Genomic DNA, 18633 nt, shown 5'->3' on the forward strand with positions numbered 1-18633 from the left:
TAATCTATGCCACTCTGACATTGCCCGTCCATATATTTATATATTTTTAATTCCATTCCTTTACTTAGATTTGTGTGTGTTAAGTATATGTGGTGAAATTGTTAGATATTACTGCACTGTCGGAGCTAGAAACCCAATCATTTCACTACACCCGCAATAACATCTGCTAAACATGTGAATGTGACCAATAACATTTGATTTATTTTGATTTATTACACGTAGGCAACTACGGTTACGCAATAATAAGCATCGCAGTGCCATCTGAAGATATGAAAAGTCACCAGACATTTTTATGAGGCTAATCATGCTGTGAATGATCTTAAGTTCTGTGCCATTGACAGTGTTCTCTCAAACTGCAGATGCAATATAGGATGAGCACCTTCTCCAGCGCTAAGCCCGATGGATCTTGTACTTAAAAACTCTACACTCCCTAGGGCCTAATGAGGAATTGGACCTTGTATATTTCTTGTAGTGTTGTCTACACGCACTAACAGTCCCCGTCTCCCCCGCTGAGCGTTTTAGCCTACTCGAGTATTTCATATATTTTGCTTCTGATATTGTTATGTACCCCATACTGTTGTCTGTTTCCAATTATGTGGGATTTGAATGATTGATTTTTGATACTCTTCTATATATTCCTTGTCAGTGGCTATCCACACTACAAAACAATTTTACCAGGTTTCCGTTGAGGCAATTGTAATTACAGTCCACCACAACATACCCAAGCATTTCCTGATTAGTAAGGGATGGTGTGTTTAATTTCATTGTGTATAAAAACTAAGTTTCAGATCATTGTGAGGGGATTTTGACAGTAGTTCTTATGAGAAAAGGTTGTCCAAGGTTACAACAGTAGAGAAGGTTCCATTGTAATCACTCTTAGAAGAAAATAAAAGCAGAAAGTCAAGGACATCCATTACCAGATGTTGTAGGGAGATTCAAACACATTACAAGATAATGCAACATTACACAACTAGCTGAGTTTATACAATGTTAATCTATGCAATGTAGGGGAGAACCAGGACCGAAGTAACATGCACCATTTTCTCAGATAACAAGGGAGCTAGAATGATGTAATGAAGTCGGACATGTTATTCATTCGGAGGACAACCTCCCTGCAAAATAACAGCCCCGTCTGACCATGTTTCGCCAACAAAAAGTTGGTAACTTGGCGACTAATTGCCAGCATAAGTATCAAGTATCATGCTAGCTAATCTTGAGTGTTAGCCTGGGAGAAGTTACAGAAAAGACAGGTGGGACGGAAGTAACAATGCAATCTGATGATCTAGAATAAAAGAAAATAAACGTTTAAGCAGAGGCCATTGTCTCCTCTAGTTCATATTGCTTTTATAAATGTTTGCAAAATAGCAACATGCGACAATGTTTGAAAATTATATGACATTAGAATTATGCCTTAAATCAATTGACTTGATCGATCAGCTCCAGGACAGCTGGAGCCTGCCTGATTGGTAGGGCTAACCATGAATAGTCACTGAAAATGGCGAAAAACATCTACCACATTCCCATTAAGGTGAGATGACAAAATTAGGGTTAATATAGCTATTCTTTGATCCAATTTAGTTTGAATCATATTGTAAGACAAAATATTGTGGTTGAACAACATTGCAATGTTGACACATGGTTTTCATAAACTTAGAACCTATAATATTAATTATTTCAATCGATACGTGAAATCATGGCTGATATTACATTTGTTGAAAGTAACAAGCATTACATACCAAAAACATGGAGATAAGACAGGTATTGTGCACTTCTTGCTGGCTGTTACTTTCCTCCCAAGGCTGTGTTACTTTTGTACCTGCCGGCAAGGGCGGGAGTAACATTGTGGTGGTTCTGTTCTCAGTCTACAAATGAAACCCTACAAATGAAATTACAGTTGCTAATGGTAGAGAACAGGTGTGTCAAGTTGGATGGATGTTCTTTGGGTCGTGGACCATTCTTGAAACACACAGAAAACTGTTGAGCGTGAAAAACCCAGCAGCGTTACAGTTCTTGACACAATTCGGTGCACCTGGCTCCTACTACCATACCCCGTTCAAAGGCAATTCAAACCTTTGTCTTGCCCATTCACCCTCTGAATGGTACACATACCCAATCCATGTCTCAAATCGTCTCAAGGCTTAAAAATCATTTTTTAAACCAGTCTCCTCCACTTCATCTACACTGATTCATAGCTTCACATGGCGACTCTTTGTGAAGGAAAGAGGTGTTCTTAATGTTTTGTGGATTCGGAAAGTATTTAGATACTTCCCCTTTTCCACATTGTCTTACTTTTTACAGCCTTGTCTAAAATTGATTAAATAAATAAAAAGTCCTGAATCTACATACAATACCCCATAATGACAAAGCAAAAACAGGTTTTTAGAAATGTTCGCTAATTTATAAAAAAAATAAAAAACAGATAACTTATTTATATACACAATTAGTCAAAAGGTTTTAGAACACCTGCTCATTCAAGGGTTTTTATTTGGACTATTTTCTACATTGTAGAATAATAGTGAAGACATCAAAACTATGAAATAACACATATGGAATCATGTAGTAAACAAAAAAAGTGATAAACAAATCAAAATATGAAGATGGCAGCCCTTTGCCTTGATGATAGCTTTGCCCACTCTTGACATTCTCTCAACCAGCTTCATGAGGTAGTCACCTGGAATGCATTTCAATTAACAGGTGTGCCTTCTTAAAAGTTAATTTGTGAAATGTCTTTCCTTCTTAATGCGTTTGAGCCAATCAGTTGTGTTGTGACAAGGGAGGGGTGGTATACAGAAGATAGCCATATTATGGCAAGAACAGCTCAAATAAGCAGAGAAACAACAGTCCATTACTTTAAGACATGAAGGTCAGTCAATATGGAACATTTCAAGAACTTTGAAAGTTTCTTCAAGTGCAGTCACGAAAAGCATCGCTATGATGAAATTGGCTCTCATGAGGACCGCCACAGGAATGGAAGATCCAGAGTTACCTCTGCTGCAGAGGATAAGTTCATTAGAGTTACCAGCCTCAGAATGCAGCCCAAATAAATGCTTCACAGAGTTCAAGTAACAGACACATCTGTGTGAATCAGGCCATCATCGTCGAATTGCTGCAAAGAAACTACTACTAAAGGACATCAATAAGAAGAAGAGACTTGCTTGGGCCAAGAAACACAAGCAATGGACATTAGACGGGTGGAAATCTGTCCTTTGGTCTGATGAGTCAACATTTTTGGGTCCGACCCCGTGATGTTGTGAGACATGTTGTGGGTGAACGGATGATCGCCACATGTTCCCACCATAAAGCATGGAGGAGCAGGTGTTATGGTGTGGTGGTGCTTTGCTGGTGACACCGTCTGATTTATTTAGAATTCAAGGCACACTTAACCAGCATGGCTACCACAGCACGATACGCCATCCCATCTGCTTTGGGCTTAGTATGACTATAATTTGTTTTTCAATAAGACAATGACCCAACACACCTCCAGGCTGTGTAAGGGCAATTTTACCAAGAAGGAGAGTGATGGAGTGCTCCATCAGATGACCTGGCCTCGACAATGTCCCGACCTCAAACAAATTAAGATGGTTTGGGATGAGTTGAACTGCAGAGTGAAGGAAAAGCAGCCAACAAGTGCTCAGCATATGTGGGAACTCCTTCAAGAGTGTTGGAAAAGCATTTCAGGTGAAGCTGGTTGAGAAAATGCCAAGTGTGCAAAGCTGTCATCAAGTGAAAGGGTGGCTATATAAAATATATTTTGATTTCTTTAACACTTTTTGGGTTACTACATGATTCCATGTGTTATTTCATAGTTTTGATATCTTCACTATTATTCTACAATTTAGAAAATAGTAAAAATAACAAAAAACACTTGAGTAGGTGTTCTAAAACTTTTGACCGGTAGTGTAAGTATACAGACCCTTCGCTATGAGACTCGAAATTGAGCTCAGGCGCATCATGTTTCCATTCATCATCCTTGAAATGTTTCTTCAACTTCAGTGGAGTCCAATTGTGGTAAATTCAATTGATTGTAAAAGATTTGGAAATGCACACGCCTGTCTATATAAAGGTCCCACATTTGACAGTGCATGTCAGAGCAAAAACCAAGCCATGAGGTCGAAGGAAATGTCCGTAGAGCTCTTAGACAGGATTGTGACGAGGCACCGATCTGGGGAAGGTTACCAGAAATGTCTGCAGCATTGAAGGTCCCCAAGAACACAGTGGCCTCCATCATTCTGAAATGGAAGAAGTTTGGAACCACCAAGACTTCCTAGAGCTGGCTGTCTGGCCAAACTGAGCAATCAGGGGAGAAGGAGGTGACCAAGAACCCGATGGTCACTCTGACAGAGCTCCTCTGTGGAGATGGGAGAACCTTCCAGAAGGACAACAATCTCACAGCACTTCACCAAATCAGGCCTTTATGGTGGAGTGGCCAGACAGAATCCACTCCTCAGTAAAAAGGCACATGACAGCCTGCTTGGAGTTTGCCAAACGGCACCTAAAGGACTCTCAGACCATGAGAAAAAATATTATCTGGTCTGACGAAACCAAGAGTGAACTCTTTGGCCTGAATGCCAAGCGTCACATCTGGAGGAAACCTGGCATTCCATGTGGGAGTACATGGAAAATAATGATCTGATTACAACCAATCAGCATGCTTATCGCAAAGACCATTCCACTACCACTGCATTGGTTGACATGACTGACCAGTGGCTCAATGCTATGGATAATGGCAAATTTGTAGGTGTACTATTTTTAGATTTCAGTGCAGCATTTGATTTAGTGGATCATGAAAGAATTGACAAAATTAATGCATTATGGTTTTAAGGAGGTAGCATTGAATTGGGTACAGTCATATCTAACTGACAGGAAACAGTCCACCTATATCAATGGCTCATTTTCTTCCCCTAATGTGTTAAACTGTGGAATACCACAGGGCAGCTGCCTTGGGCCACTTCTTTACTTAATATATACCAACGACCTTCCCTATTCCTTGGTTGAAACTCAAGCTACTATATTTGCAGATGATACTACAATTTATGCAGCAAGACAATCGGTTCAACAGGTACAGCAGGCTTTACAAGGAGATTGAGAATATCAGGAAGTGGGTTTTCCAAAACAAACTTGTTATGTTATGTATGTTATGTTAAGTTATGTTGGTCTGTTCAACTAGGAAAAGGCCAAAACAGCATGGGACACAATTAATTATGGGAGGAGTACAAACTGAAGAAGTGGCAGAAACCAAACTATTGGGAGTGCAGCTAGACAACTGCTTATCATGGTAGTCTCAAATAACTAATCTATGTAAAAAAAAAATATATATATATATATATCAAAACAGCATGCATAATCAGAAGGATTGCTAAATATTTACCAGGAAAAATTATTCAGCAAATAACACAAGCATTAATTGAGTCAGGTGAACTACTGTTCAGTGGTCTGGGGAAATGCATCATCAAGTGAAGTTAGGAGGCTGCAGAATGCACAGAATAAAGCAGTAAGGATTGTATTAAGGTGGAGATATGGTTCTTCTGTTGCAGTCATGCAGTGTTCTTGGTTGGTCATCAATCAAAAAGATAATTGAAAAAAACATTTTATTTTAGAATATACATCATTTAAAACGGCCAAGTTCTATTCACAACTGTATTCAGTTGGTAAGAGACAGACATTCCGTAAATACTAGGAATAGATTGTCCACCATCTATGTGTTATCCAGACAGTAACGTGTGTAACGTTCATTTTTTTTTTATAGCTTACTCTCCCCTACTTGACTCATCCCTCTCCAAGCCACTTTCCACAGACCTAGTCCCACCCTGTCACTCAAAGAGCTAATTTGTTGTTGCTTAACCACGATACATTTTCGTTCCGTCTGCATGGTCAATGCAGCACATGCAACAATGTTGTTTCCAATTTCATCTTAATATACATCGACATGCATTCTATAATTACAAACTTAGTTTGTGTTTCTTACATCTGCAAACAGCTAGTTTGTATTTTCTTAGCAAGTTAAGCTAAGTCGTGTTAGCTGCTAATCACTAGCTAACTAGCTAATATAAGTACTGAGTCAGAGCAAACGTAGCTAGCTAATACAGCCTGATACCAGTGCTGGTGGAGGCCTAAATCAGCATGTTGTTTGTGCAACAGTATCTTTTAAATCAAAGAGGAAAAGGCAAAGCATGAATATGATGGCTATATGAATAAAGATTTAATGTGGCCAAAGTTTAAAGGTCCCCTAGGAAACACGGAACATCACTTTGGTTCCTACCTTGTCACAATAACTCGTCCAATAATTCGTTGTCATATCAAACAACACTGTATTCAAAGTCCCCACTATTATGTATATTCTAACTAACTATAGAATTATAATAAACTATTTCCATGATTCCAAAAGTTCACCCAAATGTTTATCTAAATCGCAACATTTGGTTACAAATAAGGTCTAGTTTTTTTGCCCATATCATGGCAGTGTGGAAATTTTCTCGAATGAGTGCAGGAAATGCAGAAATTGATGGAAATGCTGGAAATTATTTTAGGTTGATGTTGAATTGAACAGTATAAAACCATCTGAATGGCGAAAGACCCATTGAAATACTGTAGAATATATGTGTTGCCACCCTACGGTCACGCACTCCTCAAAGCAAATGTATAACTTTTATTAATCAAAAACATAAAATACAGTCAAAAATGTGAAAGATTCCATATGATATTTTGGCCATATCACCCAGCCCTAACCCTTCGGTGAAGCTTAGTGGTGGCAGCATCATGCTGTGGGGATGTTTTTCAGCGGCAGGCAATGGGAAACTAGCCAGGATCGAGGGAAAGATGAACGGAGCAAAATATAGATAGATCCTTGATGAAAACCTGCTCCAGAGCGCTCAGGACCTCATACTAGGGCGAAGGTTAACCTTCCAACAGGACAATGACCCTAAGCGCACAGCCAAGACAATGCAGGAGTGGTTTCGGAACAAGTCTCTGAATGTCCTTGTGTGGCCCAGCCAAGGCCTGGACTTGAACCTGATCGAACATCTCTGGAGAGATCTGAGAAGAGCTGTGCAGCAACGCTCCATCCAACCTGACAGAGCTTGAGAGGATCTGCAGAGAAGAATGGGAGAAACTCCCCAAATACAGATGCGGCAAGTTTGTAGCGAAGACAAGGCTGTAATCACTGCCAAAGGTGCTTCAACAAAGTACGGAGTAAAGGGTCTGAATACTTATGTAAATGTGATATGTAAATGTTTTATTTGTAATACATTTTCAAAATGAAAATGAAAACTGTTTTTGCTTTGTCATTATGGGGTATTGTGTATAGATTGATTAAGGGGAAAAACGATTTAATCCATTTTAGAATAAGGCTGTAACGTAACAAAATGTCGAAAAAGTGAAGGGGTCTGAGTTTATAAGGTGTCATAAAATATGGTGTCGCAAGCTCTATCGATCTCTGAGTAATTAGGGAAAAAACGAAGTGTTACTTTCGTCCCGGTTCCCCTTACAGTTCATTTACCTAGCTATACTGATTTTAATTAGCACAACACAACGTATCCCAAAAAAGGGAGAAGGAATAACAAGGTAAAATTGCAACTGCAATAAGGGAATGGCTCATTGCCTTTCACAACATGGAGACATTCCCAAATTGATCTCATACTACACCTTTCATCGTATAGTGGGCGGCAGGTTGCCTAGTGGTTAGCGTGTTAGTAACCGAAAGGTTGCAAGATCGAATCCCCGAGCTTGACAAGGTAAACATCTGTCGTTCTGCCCCTGTTCTAACCCACTGTTCCTAGGCCGTCAATGAAAATAAAAATGTGTTCTTAACTGACTTGCCTAGGTAAATAATTAAAAAATATCCCTTTTAGTCTGTTTGAGAAAATGACAACTGTCCTTCAATCTCTCTGGAGTGCAAAGTTGCATCAGGTTGAGACTTCAAATAGAATACAATTGTAATTGGTCACATGCGCCGATTACACCATACCGTGAAATGGTTAAGGGCTTGTAAGTAAACAACAATGCAGTTAAGAAAAATAAAAGTTAAGAAAATATTTACTAAATAAACTAAAGTTACACAATAAAACAACAATAACCAGGCTATATATACACACATACACACAGTGGGTACAAGTACAGAGTTAATGTGTGGGGCTACAGGTTAGTCCAGGTAATTGAGGTAATATGTACTTGTAGGTAGGGGTAAAGTGACTATGCCTAGACAATAAACAGACTTGATGAAACTTATAGATTAACATGGATTCAAATCCTCCTGAAGATCAGTCCTGTAGCATAAATACAGTACATATTCATTCCCATTAGAGGATCAGATCTAGGTTCTACAGGAGCCCAGGAGAGCTTGGTTGTAAAGAAGCCATGCCTCACGCTGTGAAGCCTCATGTCTGAGCGCAAGAGTGGGCAGAGAGAGAGAAAATGGGGCCTTGAGCCCTCCCCCTGGCCTGGAGGGAGTGGGTTGGAAGCCAAAAGCGAGGCCTCAGAAGGGAAAGCAAAGAGCCGTGGAGAGGAGGCAGGGGGGGGTGGAGGAGGGGTGACCGTGACACACATTTCTGGGACACAGGCCTTTGTCTGGCCAGCTGGCACATTCCATGCTTCCCTGCAGGATCAAGGAGGACCCGGAGGGGGGCTCAACGAACCGTCAATTCAACGTTCCGCCAACGTTCTACCAACATGCTTCAATGCTCTACTAGCCTCTGCACAGCCATGTCAAATCACCCTTACAGTGTTGTGCACAGGTATCCTAGAGATGAGGTAAATCTGGCAGTGGCATTTTCAAATCAACATGGCACTGCTCTGCAAAGGTCATAATAAAGTCAGGGTTGTCCAGATAGATTATTGTAAACCTATTCCAGGTCATATTCAGGAAACGTATAAGGAATCATTGAAACAAACAAGTTGGAGCTGTATTATCAGAGGGGACGGTGAGCAGCTGATGGCTAGCGAGGTGAGTGGGACAGCAGCTGCTGGGCTGGCAGCCAGCAGGATGAGAGGGAGGGAACTGAAGGAAAAGACTACTTACTCTCCCCACGTATCTATATTTCATCACCTTTCCCGTGCTGTACGCACGACCATATATTATAAATTAATCTAAACGTTTCACAACAATTAATTAATCATGGGCTGGGTGCTGACGATGGATGGGCCGCTTTCTGTACCTGGTCAAATCACTTCTGTGGGAATCAGTGCATTTTTAGGGCAAATGGAAAAACGTGCTGGCATCAGGCCAGTCCATCAGTTTTGAGTCAGTAGTACTTGACAACAGAGTGTAAAATTCTAGGCCAACAAACATCCTCTCAGTGAAAAACAAGTGCACAAAAGAAAGTCCATTGTGGTAAAATGCTCATAATCTCAATCAACATTACTCCTCATTACACTGGCTTCAAATGTAAGTCAGTGTAAAACAAAAAGTACAACTCTGAACCTTTCGCAGTGAAGGCAGGTGATATTGATTGGTTCATTCTGAAATCAGTAACTGCATTTACAGTGAAACAGCATTAGACATTAGCTTCTTGCTCACGTTCTAAGTTAAACTCTAAAACTCACTTTCCCAGTGACCCGTGGGTGTGTGGGTTCACCCAGAGACAGTGTCACCGCTGGCTAATCCACCTCACTTGGATCTTCATCTCATGCTTAAGCTCCCTCAGTAATTCATCTTCCAGAGTCACCGATCTGTAAAATGGCCCCCCTATGCGGATCGGCTGCCCAAAAATACCCATGAGTTATTCTGTGGTCTATGAAAGCATCAAAAGAAGTTATCTGGAAGCAATAGCTCAGAAATATAAAACCAAGCTGTTCCAAACTACACGTGATATGTTACAAAGGACACATCTTCAATGGGGAAAACAGATGGCAGAATACCACAGGTAAACTCTGATACTGAAATTATTTGACCAATGATATAAGATTCTAAATGACCTACTTCATGCAGAAGTTCTGGGGTGTAAATATCCCCCATTATTAATATCTCTGATTATTTGAAAAGATCCGATGATATAAAAAAAAATAGCCGACTCCAAAACTGTGAAATCAATTAGGCTATTGTAATTTTGTGCCATATTTGAATGTAGGTAATAGAATAATGGGAGTTGTTTCGCAATGCTTTCCGCCGACAACTATATAAATGGCCCCTGAGGTAAAAAGACTAAAGTTGTTACCCCTGCTGTAAGCATTACGGGGATGACACTCAGGGGACTATGGTCATTTCCATGTAAAAAGGACCCCCTGAGCACCAACGTGTGAAGTTTATAGGAGCATGACAAAGTGGGTGGCAAATGAAAGCTAAGAGTCTATATTTTGAGAGATTAAGGCATAGATACATTTTTGAACCATTTCCAATCTAAAAATTTGTAATAAAGCAAAGGCTTTGATTTCTTGCTCAACTGAAAGAAAATGAGTCTTAGAAAACATTTACCCGAAAAAGTCTTAACCTCATAACAATGTTGAAGAATAAAAGACCCCGGCCAACTAAATATCAACACTTACAGTGCATTCGGAAAATATTAAGACCTCTTGACATTTCCCAAATTTTCTTATGTTACAGCCGTATTCTAAAATAGATTCAATTGTCCCCCCCCCCCCTTTTTAGCAAATGTATTAAAAAAATGAGATATTACATAAGTATTCAGACCATTTACTTAGAACTTTGTTGAAACACCTTTGGCAGCGATTACAGCCTTGAGTCTTCTTGGGTATGACACTACAAGCTTGGCACACCTGTATTTGGGGAGTTTCTCACATTTTGTTCTGCAGATCCTTTCAAGCTCTGTCAGGTTGGATGGGGAGCATCGCTGCACAGCTATTTTCAGGTCTCTCCAGAGATGTTAGATCGGGTTCAAGTCCGGGCTCTGGCTAGGCCCCTCAAGGACATTCAGAGACTTGTCCTGAAGCCACTCCTGAGTTGTCTTGGCTGTGAGCTTAGAGTCGTTGTCCTCTTGGAAAGGTGAACCTTCACCCCAGTCTGAGGTCCTGAACGCTCTGGAGCAGGTTTTCATCAAGGATCTCTCTGTACTTTGCTCCAAGTCCTTAAGGTGCCTTTTGGCAAACTCCAAGAGGGCTGTCATGTGCCATTTACCGAGGAGTGGCTTCCGTCTGGCCACTCTAACATAAAGGCTTGATTGGTGGTGTGCTGCAGAGGTGGAGGAACCTTACAGAAGGACAACCATCTCCACAGAGAAACTCTGGAGCCCTGTCAAAGTGACCGCTGTGTTCTTGGTCACCTCCCTGACAAGGCCCTTCTCCCCGATTGCTCAGTTTGGCCGGGCAGCCAGCTCTAGGAAGAGTCTTGGTGGTTCCAAACTTCTTCAATTTAAGAATGATGGAAGCCACTGTGTTTTTGGGGATCTTCAATGCTGCAGACATTTTTTGGTACCCTTCCCCAGATCTGTCTCTTGAGCTTTACCACAGGTGGACTCCAATCAAGCTGTAGAACTATCTCAAGGATGATCAATGGAAACAAGATGCACCTAAGCTCAATTTTGAGTATCATAGCAAGTTTGGACGGCACAGCACAGTACAGTAGAGCACAGTACAGTAAAGAAAAGTAGAGTATAGTTCAGTACAGTTCTGTACAGTAGAATTGAGTAGAGTTCAGTACAGTACACAGTAGAGCACACTAGAGTAGAGTACACTAAAGTACTGTACTAAACTATACTCTCCTGAACTTTACTGTACTCTATTGTGCTCTACTGTGCTCTACTTTGATGTCCAATCTTGTGGAACATAGACGTCTATGATTGGTTCAGATTTGGTCCTGTCTGGACCGACGTAGTTTGGTCGTTTGGTGGACGAGCTCTTTAAAATAATAGCCAGTGTGTAGAATAATACCCAAATACGAAAAAGGAGGATATTGCATATTTCTACCTTTGTGTACCTATTTAGGATACATCACCATGAACTTAATTATACTCATATCCATAAATATGCATTTCTGTGTGGTACAGATCAGGGACCAATGATGAAATTCCGTAACCACAATTCTGTTACCGGATGTAAACCCACTTCACCTACATTAGTTCAAAATTCAAACTCAAGGTGTCATGTCATAGCTGATACCCCATTCATTCTGCAGACATCTTGAATCATAATTCTGAGCAGATATTTAACAACGTTTTTGGAAAACGTCGTCACATAAATTGTACCAAAATTCAGTTACGAAACTTTGCATCTGCACAGTTCTTTTAGTAAATGTGTTTTTGTAAAATGTTCCGTGTAAATTGTTAAAAGTAGTCCTTGTGAAGAGTGTTATATAGTTTGTTAAACTTTAAAATCAATGTTTTTTGTTTGGTATACATTTGAGCCTCAGTGCAATTCTGTTACTGTGGAATTGCCCCTATTCCTTTCCAGAAACTTAGATTATTGTTTTTGTATAGAGAATAAAATGTGTGAGAGAAAAACTAATTTTGACTCTAGTTCTCCTTTAAGGGTTTCATTCCTATGACACCCTGAGAGTCGAGTGAGCCTCACGTCAACATTCCTGAGCCAGCGAAAGTGTCCGGCCATTTCAGCAACATGACACTGCACAACTAAATACCAAAATAGCACAGTGGAAACGCTAACTCACTACCACTCAACAACAAGTAGACATCTCAGCTCACATATGGTCTTCTATCAAGGTGCTAAGGTGTTTCATTCTTTAATCCACACATTCCTCTCCGGGGACCAAATTATGTTCTCATCAAATGGAATTCTCAACATTCTCAGAATGTTAACGATACAACATTGCCTTTTGCTAAATAATCTGGAAACTTGTCAAAACCTTCTTAGCATCATCTTCACTTGTATTATGAAGTGCAGGCTCTTAACTTGGTCAGTAGGCTCTTGCATATGTCTGACTGACAAAATGTTGTAGTCAAGAAATTAAAATGAAAGGAGAGAGAAAATTACATGCATAAGCAATAGCAAAGATCCAAAAAACAGCAATTAGCAAGCACTTCCTCAACCTCAGAATTCTCATTGAGCAATAAGCTATAGACCACAAAAGACTATTTCATGGCATATATAATTTGTCTAATTTTACTCACGCTTGCACAACGCAAAACAAATCCTATTTTTGGGACAACTGGTTTAGGCAAAATGTCTTTGACACAATGCAATAATTTATGAGGACAATTTCAGGGTAAATGCATCTCAGTGCAGTAACCAAATCTCCAGAAAGTTCTGGGACACTGTAAAGTCCATGGGGAATAAGAGCACCTCCTCCCAGCTGCCCACTGCACTGCGCCTAGGAAACACTGTCACCACCAATAAAATCCACGATAATTGAGATTTTCAATAAGCATTTTTCTATGTCTGGCCATGCTTTCCACCAGGCTACCCCTACCCCGGTCAACAGCCCTCAGCAACTTGCCCAAGCCTCCCCCATTTCTCCTTCACTCAAATCCAGATAGCCGATGTTCTGAAAGAGCTGCAAAATCTGGACCCCTACAAATCAGCCGGGTTAGACAATCTGGACCATCTCTTTCTAAAAATTATCCGCCGCAATTGTTGCAACCCCTATTACTAGCCTGTTCAACCACTCTTTCGTATCGTCTGAGATCCCCAAAGATTGGAAAGCTGCCGCGGTCATCCCCCTCCTCAAAGGGGGGACACTCTAGACCCAAATTGTCACAGACCTATATCTATCCTATCCTGCCTTTCTAAGGTCTTCGAAATCCAAGTTAACAAACAGATCACGGCCATTTCGAATCCCACCGTACCTTCTCCGCTATGCAATCTGGTTTCCGAGCTGGTCATGGGTGCACCTTACCCACGCTCAAGGTCCTAAATAATATCATAACCGCCATCGCTAAGAGACAATACTGTGCAGCTGTCTTCATCAACCTGGCCAAGGCTTTCGACTCTGTCAATCACCACATTCTTATCGGCAGACTCAACAGCCATGGTTTCTCAAAGAACTGCCTCGCCTGGTTCACCAACTACTTCTCTGATAAGAGTTCAATGTGTCAAATCGGAGGGCCTGTTGTCCGGACCTCTGGCAGAATCTATGGGGGTGCCACAGGGATCAATTCTCGGGCCGACTATTTTCTCTGTAAACATCAATGATGTCGCTCTTGCAGCTGGTGATTCCCTGATCCCCCTCTACGCAGACGACACCATTCTGTATACTTCTGGCCCTTCTTTGGACACTGAGTTAACTAACCTCCAGACGAGCTTCAATGCCATATAACTCTCCTTCCGTGGCCTCCAACTGGTCTTAAATGCAATTAAAACTAAATGCATGCTCTTCAACCGATCTCTGCCCGCACCTGCCAGCCCATCCAGCATCACTACTCTGGACGGTTCTGACTTAGAATATGTGGACAACTACAAATACCTAGGTGTCTGTTTAGATTGTAAACACTCCTTCCAGACTCACATTAAGCATCTCCAATCCAAAATTAAATGTAGAATCGGCTTCCTATTTCACAACAAAGCATACTTCACTCATGCTGCCAAACGTACCCTCGTAAAACTGACTATCCTACTGATCCTTGACTTCGGTGATGTCATTTACAAAATAACCTCCAACACTCTACTCAACAAACTGTATGCAGTCTATCACAGTGCCATCCATTTTATCACCAAAGCCCCATATACTACCCACCACTGCGACCTGTATGCTCTCGTTGGCTGGCCCGCACTTCATATTCGTCGCCAAACCCACTGGCTCTCGGTCATCTATAAGTCTTGGCTAGGTAAAGCCCCGCCTTATCTCAGCTCACTGGTCACCATAGCAGCACGCGCTCCAGCAGGTATATTTCACTCATCACTTCCAAAGCCAATTTCTCCTTTGGCCGCCTTTTCTTCCAGTTCTCTGCTGCCAATGACTGGAACAAATTGCAAAAATAACTGAAGCTGGAGACTCATATCTCTCTCTCCATCTTTAAGCACCAGCTGTCAGAGCAGCTCACAGATCACTACACCTGTACATAGCCCATCTGCAAATAGCCCATCCAACTACCTCATCCCCATACTGTTATTTTTCTTCTTCTCCTTTGCACCCCTTTGCAGTATCTCTACTTCCACATTCATCTTCTGCACATCTATCACTACAGTGTTTAATTGCTAAATTGTAATTATTTTGCCATTATGGCCTATTTATTGCCTTAAGTATCTTACCTCGATTACACACACTGTATTTTAACTTTTCTATTGGTGTTATTGACTGTATATTTGTTTATTCCATGTGTAACTCTGTGTTGTTGTTTGTGTCGCACTGCTTTGCTTTATCTTGGCCAGGTCGCAGTTGTAAATGAGAACTTGTTCTCAACTGGCCTACCTAAAGATGAAATAAAAAAGATGAGGCATGAAAAATCCAGTTTGGACTTCATTTTTTATTTTACCTTGATTTAACTAGGCAAGTCAGTTAAGAACAAATTCTTATTTTCAATGACGGCCTAGAAACAGTGGGTTAACTGCCTTGTTCAGGGTCAGAACGACAGACCTTGTCAGCTCGGGATTCGATCATTCGGTTACTAGTCCAACGCTCTAACCACTAGGCTACCTGCTGCCCGTACTGTAGGGGTTCTAATTTTTATCCCTGGATTAGAATATGATAAGAGCATACATGACGTGACAAGATGGGGCAATTGGGAGGGGAGACTTGTAGATGAGGGGCACATTTTTGGGGGCAGGGCAAATGGACAATGAATTAGCACAACACATATGACATGTATCAATAATACCTTTCTCTGTGTGACGGATACATGTTTACAGGTCAGGGAAGGATCCTTTTCTGTGATGGAAAAAGAAGGTGACACTTTAAATTATACCTTTAAAAAAAAAAGTGGAATAAACTTTAAAAATCACGGAGGTTTTTCAAGGTCAAATGAAAACAGCATGAGGTTAGAATAGTTTTTCTTCTTTCCCAACCTTTGTCTGTAGTGGAGAACTATGGGAACTAAAGACAGCACTAGTTTCTCTGAAGCCGAGCTGACTGCATCCTTGCACAGACATATTTGCAATACACTAAACCCCTCACATTTGGTTTCCAAGGCCCCAAGGCCCTTCTTAAATATCATTAGTTAAATAATTCAAAGAGGCAACATAAATCTTTCAACGAATGATTTCACCATCAATGGAGCCTTTAACCCATTCATAGTTGCTAACTACCTTTAGCTCCTATTGACCAAAGTATCCTCTGGCTGGGGTAGTTTCGTTAACAGCCCCGATGCTCGTTCTGAACTCCAAAACACTTCGCTTGTGGTATGTTTTTGGAAACAATCGTTCATATCAGTGAGAAATACTAATAAGTAAAAAATAAAAGTTAATTTATGACACCTTTATAGGCTTCCCACACAGCCATATTTCCATGTTACAGCGCTTGTGTACGGACAACAGACGAAGACAGAGGCAAAGACAGAGGCATAGCCTACCTGTGCTAATTTGCCATCTGCGTCTTCCGAACACCTGTGTGTAAACGGAAGACAGATGGCACAAAAGTGTTGTCCCTGAAAAATACTGTGTGCTGCAACTGTGTTAAAACAGTGTACAGTGAGTGTATATTTTGCATTTGTGAAAATATTTTGATGTGATGTAAAAGTAGAAGTCTTTATGTTTCTAGATCCGTACCACTATTGAGAATCGATTCACATTTAAATGGAGTATTTGGCTGCCAGAGCCAATTCGCCTCTAAAAAGAACATGTAAGGCCCTTGAAAGGAGTAACTTTAGGCTTCTTTAGTCTATTATTGAGCTATGGAGCCTTCAGCACAGCTTGACTATCAAATTATGAGGTGGCTTCAAAAGCTGTCTGTTACCAAGGTATACATAAGTCAATATCAATTGGAGAAAAGGGCTAAGAATTAGAGAAAATTCTGAAATGCTAGGCTATTGCACCACACAATACAACCAAAGTCATCAACATTTCTGCGTATGTGAACTGTGGCATTTTAATCGGATCATTTCAACACATCAGTATGACATGTCTTTGACAGTGTGGAACAATGTAGCCATAGTCAAGGTGAACATTCATACAGTAGACTGAGGGCAACAACCATGCTGCTTAAAGGCTGACGGCGCTGAAATGAGGTCATAAGAAAAAGAAATCAGATTAAACCCTTCTTTCAAATAAGATCATTAAGAAAAGATTAAGACTTATGTACAAAACATTTAAGAATTCTGAGAAGAAAAAAAAATCTGTGGGGGGTCAATGCATGCATACATTACGCCCATACATTAGGGCGATAGCATGCCACATCTTAAAGAATATTTCCAATCAAACTCATACAAAAACATGGGTAATTTATACATACCACCCTGAACTCATCCCAAACTTCACTTTTTGTCTTTGCCTTTTCGAGAGATTGTAGAGAAAGCGCAACTTGATTTGAGAAACTATGAAGCTGCAGTGCACTCACCCCATATTGTTGAACGCGTTCCGTGTCCTTGCAGAATATAAATTCCAGTCTTATCTCAAGCGAAAGGTAATGTCTTGCTCTTTGTCTCCGAATAGATGGTTAACAAATTGTCTCGAATGTCACTGTAAAGTTAATTCCTTTATAATTGTACAGTACGTTGCATTACATTCCTCTTAACAGGAATACCGCAAACGTTCAGTGGGGGGAAAATGTACTTGAAAACATGTCATGTTTTCCCAATTGTAGTAGTTCTGTTGTTTGAAATCAATTAAAACAGCTTTCCTTTGTCCTTCGAATCCTGTTCTTTGTCGCTCTTCCTTTGTGGTGGCACACTAATCTTGTGATTTAACGCCTCTCAAAAACATGAGGGAACTATGTTCTACAAAAGTATAAATGCGTTCTGCCCCTGCTAAGTGTCAGCGCACGGTAATGAGATCCTTCTGCAGTTTGTTGTTTCCCCCTGCTCTGCCCATTCCGGTATCCCATTCAAGAATTGTCCTTGCTCAATGAGACAGAGACACTAAGTCTAAACACCACCTACTGGCTGCTGTTTGACGAATCAAATTACATTGCCTCTAACCTAACCCACTTTACGCCGTTTGAAATGTGAAATATAATATTCTAATGGCTTGCAGGTTGTCTTGAAAGCACTCTCCCCACTTGTAATGAGGTTTGATTGACATAATGGTATTAAAATAAATATATTTCCAGCGATTGATGGCTGAAATGAGGAATACATTCACATTATGGGTGTAAAAGTACATTGTAATTGCTGTTTGGAATAAAAAATGCTCTGCCTATTAAGGTAAACCTAAATCATACATTTTTTAAATAGCTGTACTTCGTACCTTTTTTTAAATCTCCTGTGGTTCCAAAAACTCCCCCTGAGCTGTCCTTGAAAGGTCCGTGTAAATGTCTCTGAAGCATTTTATTTTCGTCTTCCTCGCTTTTGTGACATGTAGGTGCTCAAAATATGCATGAAACAAGGTGTTCATATTATATTGGTGTGTATTTGGCATCATGTTGAAAACCTCCCTAAGGCATTAATACAATATAGAAATACATTTTGTAAATCAGGTGCGGCAAACTCATTCCACCGTTTCCTTTTCTATTAAGACCTAGACAACCAGGTGAGGGGGAGTTGCTTCTTCTTCGATGAGGTTTAACGGCAGTTGGCATACAATGAATGTTGCATTACCGCCACCTACTAGACTGGAGTATAACTCCCTTATACTTGGCTTATTTTTTATTTTTTTATCAACAAAAACATTTAATACTACAACAATTACCTTACCATCTAACGC

At 40.5% G+C, this 18633-nt stretch overlaps 1 protein-coding gene across 4 annotated transcripts in view; it reads right to left on the minus strand.

The window, feature by feature from the left end:
* Positions 1–18422, minus strand: part of homer3b (homer scaffold protein 3b) — a 50926-nt gene extending 32504 nt beyond the window's left edge. The window contains exons 1-2 of one of the 4 annotated variants that reach the window (XM_052528016.1): positions 18178–18422; positions 15657–15706 (exon numbers count right to left, since the gene is read on the minus strand). In XM_052528016.1, coding sequence (XP_052383976.1) covers positions 15657–15679 — 23 coding nt within the window. In that variant the 5' untranslated portion in view covers positions 15680–15706; positions 18178–18422. Of the gene's footprint in view, positions 1–15656; positions 15707–17329; positions 18003–18177 lie in introns of those variants that run through there. The other 3 variants (XM_035776972.2, XM_052528025.1, XM_052528022.1) reach the window with 3 other exon arrangements.
* Between the last annotated feature and the right edge of the window lie 211 nt (positions 18423–18633).

Source organism: Oncorhynchus keta, chromosome 1, assembly GCF_023373465.1.
Source record: "Oncorhynchus keta strain PuntledgeMale-10-30-2019 chromosome 1, Oket_V2, whole genome shotgun sequence".
Classification (NCBI taxonomy): Eukaryota; Metazoa; Chordata; class Actinopteri; order Salmoniformes; family Salmonidae; genus Oncorhynchus; species Oncorhynchus keta.